General features: G+C 35.2%; 1 protein-coding gene across 1 annotated transcript in view; it reads left to right on the forward strand.

The window, feature by feature from the left end:
- LOC137242557 (uncharacterized) overlaps positions 1-9,873 on the forward strand; it is a 31,973-nt gene extending 22,100 nt beyond the window's left edge. Inside the window, exons 3-4 of the mRNA XM_067769829.1 lie at positions 7,815-7,955; positions 9,686-9,873. Of these exons, the coding sequence (XP_067625930.1) occupies positions 7,815-7,955; positions 9,686-9,751 (207 nt within the window). The 3' untranslated portion in view covers positions 9,752-9,873. The remainder of the gene's footprint in view (positions 1-7,814; positions 7,956-9,685) is intronic.
- Positions 9,874-12,119: the final 2,246 nt, after the last annotated feature.

A 12,119-nucleotide genomic window follows, 5' to 3' on the forward strand; every position in this document is an offset into this window, starting at 1 on the left:
AAATCAGTATTGTGAGTATGCAATGACAATAATGATGTATAAACAAAAAGACAAGAATTAAAACCGATTTAAAAAAAAAAGACAAAACAAAAAATGTAAACAATGTTTCTAAATATTCTAATGTAATTATTCAAGCCAGTAGGAAATATTATAAAAAAATTTTATTTGAAAATACTTTTCAACTCATATCGTAATTAATTTTGTAAAAATATACATATATTATTTGTATTTAACTTTTGTATTACATAAAACAAATATTTGTAACCGGCGTTTAGGTTTAGTTTTGCTTAGTTGATTTAAAACAAAAATATTAAGAAATGGATCTTCAAACTATTAGAAGTGCAACTGTAGCAGTATTGCGGGAAAAGCTTAGGGAGTTAGGTTTGACTACAGATGGCAATAAGTCGAAATTGCAGTTGCGCTTAATCGAACATTTCGGCCTTTCTGATCGCGAAGATAGTGATGTTGAATCGAGTGTTAGTCGGTACGAGGAAGCTGATGAAGTGGGTTTACAAACCCGGAATGTTTCAAGTTTTACCCTTAAGGATATTGAAGATAGTCTATCCTCTTTTACAGGTGTAGACTCACTTGACGTTAATCAGTAGGTAAGTGAGTTTGAAGATAGTGCAACTATTGTAGGATGGAATAGTTTGCAAATGTTCATTTATGCCAAGCAATTATTAAAAGGTGCAGCTAGGTTGTATATTAGGGGTGTTAGGGATATACGAGATTGGCACTCATTGAAAAAGGCTCTTATAGATGAATTTGGAGCGAAGTTGTCTTCAGCAGAGGTACATAACCTTTTGCGAAATCGTCGCAAAAAGCATAATGAATCATTTCTTGAATATCTTTACTCTATTATAGAGATAGGAAAGCCTATCAGTTTAGATAGCGAAAGCATAATTGACTATTTTATAAATGGGATACCTGACTCTAAAATAAACAAATCAGTTTTATATCAGGCCAAAGATGTGAGTGAATTAAAAAGACAAATTAAGATCTATGAGAAGGTTAATCAATCCCAACAATCGCAGAATAGAGGTATATTTTCACCACCAGTAAAACGCATTGAATCAAAGTCAAGTGGTTTAAATACGGAATCAAAAAAATGCTTTAAATGTGGAGATGCATCTCATTTAGCTAATAATTGTCCAGGGAAACAATATCGTTGTTACAAATGTAATAAGATGGGACATAGGTCCTTCGAATGTAACGAGGGAGTATCAAAAAACAATGCTATTAAGACAGGCCAGAGTGTTAATATTTTGCGTGACAAGTGTGGATTAATATTTAAAGATATTCAATTATGTGGGTATAAATTTTCTGCTTTAGTAGATACAGGTTGTGATCTTTGTATTATCCGTAAAGATATCTTAGACATGACGGATAATGAAATTAAATTAAATAGCGACAGACGTCGACTAATGGGTTTGAAGGAAAGTGCCATTGACACTATAGGAAGTTTCGATGTGAAGGTTGACATTGATAATGTAATCATGGACGTTACATTTCATGTGGTAAACGAAGTAGATTTACGTTATGCCGCTATAATAGGTAATTGTGTTCTGAAGAACGTGAACATGTTGGTTAGAGAAGGTGAGGCAATTTTCATTAAAAGATTTGCTAAAACCTTAAATGATCGTTGCGATTTGTTGAGTGAGTTTGAACATATCTCCATGTCTGTAGAAGAGTTCAAGAAAAACGAAATAGCACTTGATTTAGAACACCTAAGTAGGGAAAATGCAAGTTTGGTGTAATCAATAGTGAATACATATAAGTCAGTAAAGGAGAGAGAAAGTCCTGTTGTTATGAAAATTGTACTTAAAGATGATATACCAGTGTACACTACTCCTAGAAGAACGTCTCGTGTTGATCAGGTTTATATTGAAAAGCAAATAAACGAATGGTTAGAAAATGGAATAATTCAGTCGAGTATATCTGAGTATGCTTCACCAATAGTTTTGGTGCCTAAAAAAGATGGTACCAAAAGAATGTGCTGTGACTATCGCAAATTGAATGAAAAAACAAGTAAGGAAGGTTAAGTTCGGGTGTAACCGAACATTACATACTCAGTTGAGAGCTATGGTGACAACATAAGGGAAAATAACCATGTAGGAAAATGAACCTAGGATAACCCTGGAATGTGTTGTTTGTACGATATGGGTATCAAATGAAAGATGTTAATGAGTTTTTTATGAGGGAGTGGGCCATAGTTCTATAGGTGGACGCCATTTAGGGATATAGCCATAAAGGTGGATCAGGGTTGACTCTAGAATGTGTTTGTACAATATGAGTATCAAAAGAAAGGTGTTAATGATATTTTAAAAGGGAGTAATCCTTAGTTCCAATGGGCATCAAAAGAAAGGTGTTAATGAGTATTTTAAAAGGGAGTAATCCTTAGTTCCATAGGTGGACGCCGTTTCGAGATATCGCCATAAAGGTGGAGCAGGGGTGACCCTAGAATTTGTTTGTACAATATGGGTATCAAAATAAAGGTGTTAATGAGTATTTTAAAAGGGAGTAATCCTTAGTTCCATAGGTGGACGCCGTTTCGAGATACCGCCATAAAGGTGGACCAGGGGTGAATCTAGAATTCGTTTGTGCAATATGGGTATCAAACGAAAGGTGTTAATGAGGGCCTTAGTTCTATAGGTGGAGGCCTTTTCGAGGTATCGCAATAAAGGTGGACCAGGGGTGACTATAGACTTTGTTTGTACGACATGGGTATCAAATGAAAGGTGTTAATGAGTATTTTTAAAAGGGAGTGGACCTTCGTTCTATAGGTGTTTGCCTTTTCGAGATATCGCCATAAAGGTGGACCAGGGGTGACTTTAGAATATGTTTGTACGATATGGGTATCAAATGAAAGGTGTTAATGAGTATTTTAAAAGGGCGTGGGGCTTAGTTCTATAAGTGGACGCCTTTTCGAGATATCGCCATAAAGGTGGACGAGGGGTGACTCTAGAATATGTTGGTACGATATTGGTATCAAGTTAAAGGCATTAATGAGAGTTTTAAAAGGGAGTGGTGGTAGTTGTATATGTGAAGGCGTTTTACATATATCGACCAAAATGTGGACCAGGGTGACCCAGAACATCATCTGTTGGATACCGCTAATTTATTTATATATGTAATACCTGTCAAGATTTTAAGGGTTTTTTATTTCGCCCTGCAGAACTTTTTCATTTTCTTCTACTTAATATGGTAGGTGTCACAACCATTTTATAAAGTTTTTTCTAAAATTGTATTTCGCGTCAATAAACCAATCCAATTACCTTACCATGTTTCATCCCTTTTTTCGTATTTGGTATAGAATTATGGCATTTTTTCATTTTTCGTAATTTTCGATATCGAAAAAGTGGGCGTGGTCATAGTCGGATTTCGTTAATTTTTCATACCAATATAAAGTGAGTTCAAGTAAGCACGTGAACTAAGTTCATTAAAGATATGTCGATTTTTGCTCAAGTTATCGTGTTAACGGCCATGCGGAAGGACAGACGAACGACTGTGTATAAAAACTGGGCGTGACATCAACCGATTTCGCTCGTTTTCACAGAAAACAGTTAGTATCATAAAATCTATGCCCCTACCAAATTTCAAAATGATTGGTTAATTTTTGTTCGACTTATGGCGTTAAAAGTATCCTAGACAAATTAAATGAAAAAGGGCGGAGCCACCCCCATTTTGAAATTTTCTTTTATTTTTGTATTTTGTTGCACCATATCATTACTGGATTTGAATGTTGACATAATTTACTTATATACTGTAAATATATTAAATTTTTTGTTAAAATTTTACTTTAAAAACAATTTTTTTTAAAAGTGGGCGTGGTCCTTCTCCGATATTGCTAATCTTTATTAGGCGTACATATAGTAATAGGAGTAACGTCTCTGCCAAATGTCATCATGATATCTTCAACGACTGACAAATTACAGCTTACAAAAGTTGCAAATTACCTTCTTTTAAAAGGGGCGGTGCCACGCCCATTGTCCAAAATTTTACTAATTTTCTATTTTGCGTCATAAATTCAACTCATTCACCAAGTTTCGTCGCTTTATCTGTATTTGGTAATGAATTATCGCACTTTTTCGGTTTTTCGAAATTTTCGATATCGAAAAAGTGGGCGTGGTTATAGTCCGATATCGTTCATTTTAAATAGCGATCTGAGATGTGTGCTCAGCAACCTACGTACCAAATTTCATCAAGATACCTCAACATTTACTCAAGTTATCGTGTTAACGAACGGACGGACGGACGGACATGGCTCAATCAAATTTTTTTTCGATCCTGATTATTTTGATATACGGAAGTCTATATCTATCTCGATTCCTTTATATATGTACAACCAACCGTTATCCAATCAAACTTAATATACTCTGTGAGCTCTGCTCAACTGAGTATAATAATTAAGGATAATTTTCCAATGGCATTGATCGATGATGTAATTGAGCGATTACAGGGTTCAAGTGTTTTTACAACTTTAGAATTAGCAAATGGATTTTTTCATGTATCTGTAGATAAGGATTCTCGAAAATATACTTCTTTTGTTACTCATAGTGGACAGTTTGACTTTTTATACGTACCCTTTGGTATATCGAACTCTCCAGCAGTATTTTGTAGATTTGTTAATTCAGTATTTAGAGATCTTATTCAAAATCGTACCATTGTTGTTTATATGGACGATATTATTATTCCAACAAAGGATGTAAAATCCAATATTGAAAGCTTGAAAATTGTGTTAAAGCGTGCTTCAGAATACGGTCTTAAAATAAGATGGGACAAATGTCAGTTTTTGAAAAGAAAAGTATCATTTCTGGGTTATTTGATAGAAAATGGAACAATAAAACCATCTGTCGAGAAAACTCGCGCTATTACTAATTTCCCTGTGCCAAATAATACGAAGCAAATACAATGTTTTTTGGGACTAACATCCTACTTTAGAAGATTTTTACCTGAATATGCATCTAAAGCTAGGCCTCTTACTGATTTATTAAAGAAAAATGTAAAATTTAAAATGAGTGAAGAAGAATGTTTGGCTGTTGAACAATTAAAAGCAGCCTTAGTAAGTGCCCCAGTACTTAAGATATATGACCCACGAGCAGTGACGGAAGTACATACGGATGCTTGCATGTATGGGTACGGAGCAGTATTATTGCAGAAGGATACTACCGATCAGCAATATCATCCCGTTCAGTATATGAGTCGCCGCACAAGTCAACAAGAAGAAAAATACCATTCGTATGAACTGCAGGTTCTTGCTATTATTGAAGCACTTAAAAAATTGCGTATTTACCATGGGGCTTAAGTTCAAACTAGTAACAGATTGTAATGCTTTCACTCAAACTATGAAGAAAGTTGAGGTTCCACTTAGAGTTTCAAGGTGGGCTATTTTCCTTCAGGATTTTGATTTTACAATTGAACACCGTTCTGGAACAAAGATGAAACATGTAGATGCATTAAGTCGTGTCGCGTGTTTGTTAGTAGAAGATTCAATTAGGCATCGTTTAAAAGAAGCTCAGATGAGCGATGAATGGATTAAGACAATACGGAAATTACTTGAGAGGGAGCAGTATTCAGACTTTTTTGTGAAATATGATTTATTATATAAAGATCCAACGACGGAACTGTTGGTAGTACCGTTTGCTAAGGAGGAAGAGATAATTAAGATCGTCCATAGTAAAGGACATTTTGGCGTAAAGAAAACGCAGGAATGCTTGGAGAAAGAATTTTATATTCCACAATTACGTTCAAAAGTAGACAGGGTAGTTCGAAATTGTGTTGAGTGTATTATTACGGAGGGCAAAGCAGGAAGGAAGGAAGGATTTCTCTCTCCAATCGATAAAGAAGATGCACCTTTAGGAACTTTTCACATAGATCATGTAGGTCTTTTGGATTTGACTTTTAAAAGGTACAAATATATTCTGGTAGTTGTTGATGGGTTTTCTAAGTTCGTCTGGTTGTACCCAGTAAGGTAAACAGACGCTGCATCAGTTATTGATAGTTTGGAAAAGTTGTCATTGGTTTTTGGTAATCCAAAAAGAATAATATCCGATAGGGGTACAGCATTTACGGCTGGGGTTTTTGAGGAATATTGCAGGGTACACTTTATTCAGCATTTAGTAACTGCGACTGGTGTACCAAGAGGCAATGGCCAGGTGGAGCGTATCCACAGAATTGTAGGTCCAATGTTAGCGAAATTGTGTATGGATAATCCATCCCATTGGTATAAATACGTTGGTCGTGTGCAGCAAATTATTAATAATACTGCACCTAGAAGTACCAAGTGCTCACCATTCAAAATACTGACAGGATTGGATATGAGGTTTACAGACGATTTAGGGTTAAATGACATATTAGACGAACTTATAATAGATGAGATTCATGAGGAAAGAAATGATTTGCGAAAAGAAGTTAAGAGAAATATTTAGAAGATTCAAGAAGAAAATTGCAGGAACTTTAATAGGAAACGAAAACCAGAAAGAAAATACAAAGTCAATGATCTTGTAGCTGTAAAAAGAACTCAGTTTGGGGTGGGATTGAAGTTGAAACCTAAGTTTTTAGGGCCTTATAAAATCATTGCAATGCTTCAACATGGCAGGTATAAGGTTAAGAAAGTTGGGGATCATGAAGGCCCAGTAGAAACAATTACGGTGGCCGAGCATATGAAAATGTGGAACGATTCATTCGGGGCGAATGATTCCTCAGGACGGCCGAATGTAGGAATACTAAAATACTAAAGGAATACTAAATACTAAAACAAAGTAATATATTTTTGAAGAAATAAAGAAGGTAACTCAGGAAAAATAGTATAAATGGAATAGAAAAAATCAGATCAGTTCGGTTGTAGAAAAAATATAAAAATAATTACGCCGGAACACACAAACACAAAACCTTAATTTAAATTAATTTTAAAAATCTTTTTAAAAAAGAACAATTTCATGTACTAATTTAGTATACATAATTATTAAAATAAATATTTAAATCTAAAAAATGTGTTAAAACCAAATGTTACTACATACATGGCTAAATCATCTCAGCTCGATATCATGATCAGTTCGGTATACTTGTTGGCGGGTCAATCTGTTCTCCTTTAAAAATTTACAATTTTAAGATTCGGAAAAAACAATATACTATTTCATTTTCATTTAAGATATAAAAAAAAACTGTGAGAATGATCCTGCATACGGATAGATACAGATAGGCGGACGGATGGGTGAATAGATCACATTGCTAACAATTAATTTTATTTCGGTTTTCGTATAGGAGAGTGTTTGGTTTCCTATTTGGTTGTTGGTTTGATTTCTCACATGGTCTTTTGTTGCCACTTATTTATCACATTTCAATTTACAAGTGGTATTTATGTATGTACAATGTACACAATTCGGAATAAATACGAATTACTGCATTGTAAGCATGTGAGAAATGTGAGTAGTTGCGAGTTGCAATGGAGGGGTCAAGGATTATCAAAAAAATCCTAAGTGTACGTAGGTATATGAATTTATGTACAAATATATAAAAGTACAACAACATAGGGATCAACGACTGAATCGCTGCATTCACGAAATTAATCTGGAAGAACATTTACGCTGCTGTTGGGGGTTATCACAATTGAGTCAGCGTTCAGATTGAGTAGCAAGCGGATTGTATCGTTCTCTTTAACGACAAAGTTGACACATTCAATCTTAAAAAAATGTTTTCTATGCAAAAGTGCTTTCTAGTGCTTGTTGTTGTTTTGTATTTTGTGCGGGTGTGTAACATTTCTTTTTCATAATCAAATATTTTATTAGGAAATAAACATTTTTTGTATCTTACAGTACATTGAATTGGCGCGCATTCCACGTGATGATGGTGCTGCTCAAGTTGAGGGACCGACCTCAGAGCTAGCTATCGGCATACAACATTTTTTAGATGATCTTACAAAGCTTAAAAAAGCTGTTGTAGATGATTCGCTGAAAGTAAGTTACTTACATATCCTATACTTGTATGTATTTACATCATTAAATTTTCTGAGGATTTTATTTTAAACGAACTAATTAGATTCATGATTATTTTCGTATTAAGTTAAATGGTTTACTTTGAATCTATATATTAATACGCTAACAAAATTTCCATACAATCAATTGACAGGCTGTTTCGCATACTTAGCATACGTAAAATCATATAAAAGTTATATTAATCGATTCGTATTGATCAGCCGCAGTGCATAGGCCTATTTTTGTTAACAAATATTACTCTATTTGTTTATAAGTAATAGAAAAAGTTTTTTGTAAATTTGAAAATCTGTGCAACTATCGAAATTGCCATCTGTAGGACGCATTACGTTCACAAACCCCCCTGAGTACATAGCTCCAAATTCTCAATTGTCGCGTTGCTCAAATGTTTAATCTCTACATATGTATATAGTTGTACACGCCAAACGGTGAGAGAACTACTGCTTCGCTCATTTTCTGTTGAAATAAAATATTGTTTCCCATTGTTGCCAATTATCTATATTGGTCTGTACCAAAATCCTTAAAAAATTGTTCTAAAATAATTGTTAGCGCACAAAAAAACTTTAAATAGAAGTAATAACTTAACCGGCCTATTTTTTTGGACAAATTTTACTTACACGTAAAAGCATAGGTCTTTATTTAACAGATTCTTTGTTTTTCATTTTAGGTGCCTTAAAAAAAATGAAATCAGAAATAATGAGTCAACTTTTGGTCTTTATTTAACAGATTCTTTGTTTTTCATTTTAGGTGCCTTAAAAAAAATGAAATCAGAAATAATGAGTCAACTTTTGTTCGAACTCACTAAATTTATTTATTTATAACACTTAATTGCAAATTTGACCCAAATGTTTTTTGCATTTCCAGATTTTGTGCTCATTTTAGATATAGCACGTCTTATAGTGAACAAAAAATAAATAAATTGGCTATAAAGATATTACATTAAAATTTGTATATTGTCTTTTATGCTAATTTATTTTTATATTTTTATTTTATTTTTTATGAAGGTATCCTCTATTCTATTAATTTAATTAATTATAAATACATATGTAATAGTAAAGCGCCAATTGCATACCTAACCGGTGGTGTGAAATAGGTTAAATTCCTTTAGTTCTTAACTAAAAATTCGTGTTTTTTGAATTATGACGCTATTGAAGTAAATGGGCGATATATGTATATGTAGTTTATATTGGTGATATAGGCCTACTGGGGAACCGAGCACCCAAACCTAACTTCGGTAGCGCGCCAACGGCGTATCTCCCGGGTGGTGTGGAAAAAGCAAATTTTCAATTCAATTTCAAGTAATTTCACCACAATTCTATGTAAATTTCATTTGATTTTACATATTTGTTATATTTTTTTAAGGAGCTCCATACCAAAACTTATAATTACATTTGAAAAGTTTGTAGAAAATTTAAGAAAATACAATCAAAGATTATAACGTCTTAGGTCAAATTCAAAATTTTAATGAGAACTTTAAGTAAGATAGATCAGTTTGCTATATTTCCACACACTGCTCAACTATTAACGCATTATTGCACTACCCCAACACTGGATGCATAGAGTGAGTTGAAAAAAATACAAGTTGGTCGAATTTCGACCACGGGCGATACTAGTATATATTTATTCGCCTAGTTATCTTCATATATGTACATACTATGTAGTGATGAATAATCTTGCACATCTTTTTGTTTCAGAACCTGTTCTTCGATTTTAGACAATCTCTGGAAGCTGAAAAGGCAGCAGAGGCCGATAAAGCATAATTTGCAAACTTTTTTTTCAATTCCAAGTGACGTCACAAGATACATGTACATACGTATACCAACAACAATTAAAAATAAAAATAACATATTTTTGGAAATAAACAAAAAAAAAAACAAAAAAACCAAGTGCGAGTGTGTTTTTAATCATCCCTCTAGGCACACGATTTGAATGAAAGTTATCTGTTCAATTCTCGCTCAGTTTGAGTCATCATTTCTAAATAATAGACCCTCGTTATCTGGGAACCAGCATTAACACAGTCAAGAATTTCTGCCTTAAAATCCAGTATAGAATTCCTCTTTTCAATAAAAGCTGCTTTTGACTGAGAGCGCGATTGCGAAAAAAAGTCGGATCGTTGCGAACGAAAATCATACTCGTCCAGCTTTATGATGTAAATACCAACTGACAATATTACACCAATTTGAGAGTATTCGAAATAAAGAAAGAAACACCTGTTTCTCATAATATCGTTATAAAGTTAACTAGGGCGGTATTTTTTTGTCTGAATCTAGAAACCCGTCGGATACAACGGCCTCGAGTAGCGCAGAGTTGTCTTATACCTAACGCTTTCTATAATGGCTATAGGAACTAAGCAAGCCATTTGTTGTTAAGAATACAATAAGTCCAAGCAAGCGTGATATTTTGACCCTTGTGTAATAAGCCACGCCAAATATCCCTGTTTCGCGATCACTGACGTCAATTGCGACTACCAAGGTAGATCGAGTTTTTATCCACTTATTTCTCCTAAGTCAGTGAAGGTATCCATTTTCTCCTGCTTCATATTAAGGGTGTCGACAGAAATACTTTCTGGGCCGGAGCATTTATATAACATGACCCAGAGTGCGAAGCCTTTTGTCCTATATATGTTGCAGTATGCTCATGTTTGTATACACACCGTTGTCATCACCGACAGGACACTAAATCCACCGTAGAACTTTTCTCTCAAAGCCATCTCACCTTCGCACTACCCCGTTTATGAGTTCTAGGCACACATCGAGAGAGTTACAAGACTCTCTCATCACTTATAGTGCGCGAATTTTATTCGTCAAGCTGGGACTTGCCATTACAGTTGGCAACTCTTGATCGCAATAGTGTTTCTGCGTATTGACTTCTAGGCGGACATGGTGTTCGCTGATCATTCACACACTTGAATTTATGTTCGCGAATGCGCCGAACCTTTCTTTGGCGACAGCAAGAACTGTGTGCTCAATCAATTGCCAGACGCCCCATTCTCTCGATTTTTTATCTAATCCAGAATAGTAAGTTCTGGAGCGTTTGTTAGCGTTAATGATATCAATATTATCAGCAGATGCCAATAATAATTGCACCATCACGGGCGATGGGGGATTTCAAGCCTTGTTGGTTTCGAGTGACACGGTAAGGTCCTTCCCAACGGAGATGGTTGCGTTGCTCAAATAAATTGAGCGAATCTTTATAAGATTTGCAAACAGCTCAAATTCAGACACAATAGCGCTGTCAATCTGCTTTAAGGTCAAGAAAAAGATAATGCATATTTATTCTCTAGTCCTAAGCTTTCTATTTGGCGTATCGTGAAGATCTGGCCGATAGTAGATTTACCAGGTCTATAACCCAGCGGTTCGGACATTGTTACCCGGTGCCATTTAATTTTTAGCTGGGATATTGCCATTCTGAGTTCGTCATCCTAAATTTTCGGGAATTATTTCCACCAGCCGACATCTGAAGTTTCTTGCACTCATGTTCTTCTGCCCCACGTTTCTCTCTTCAAAAAGGCCTCTCCTTTCTTTTTCGAATCGCGATATCGCTTTCATATACCGCGCGTCTATTTAGCGAGCAGCTTCTCGACGACAAACCTTCCTTCGGTATTTGCATGCACTTTTTTCGCTGCACGTAGGTGTGTGTGTTTCATGGATTGAAAAAGATAGTGATCCGCGTTAAAATCCGAGGGGATTTAATTGATGTTGCTTTGCCCGGGGCTGAACACAGGACCGTCGTGTTGGTAGGCAGAGTACGCTACCACTACATCAGGGCGAACCTAGAAGCATGTGCATATCCAGGATCTGGTTTTGTGTTTTTCGATCAGAAGATAATAACTGGAACCTGGTACTGCGAATGGCCATATTTCGAGCTCGAAGTTATTCAACCTCAAACCGCTGAGAGATGTCTAATCGGGGAGGCTGATTTTTCCTATCTATTGGCGTTTAGGCTTAAATAAATGTTGTATTTGTCCACGTCGGCCGCACTATCTATTGGCGTTTAGGCTTAAATAAATGTTGAATTGTAAAGCCACAAATTTATTTGTATCGTGGTGGAACGTCCGTTCGTAGCCTTTAGCGAAAGTACTTGGTGGCGAAGTCTAACCACGCCCTATTTAAGTATTTTGCTTTCCGA

Source organism: Eurosta solidaginis, chromosome 2 (genome assembly GCF_040869045.1).
Source record: "Eurosta solidaginis isolate ZX-2024a chromosome 2, ASM4086904v1, whole genome shotgun sequence".
NCBI classification, from domain to species: domain Eukaryota; kingdom Metazoa; phylum Arthropoda; class Insecta; order Diptera; family Tephritidae; genus Eurosta; species Eurosta solidaginis.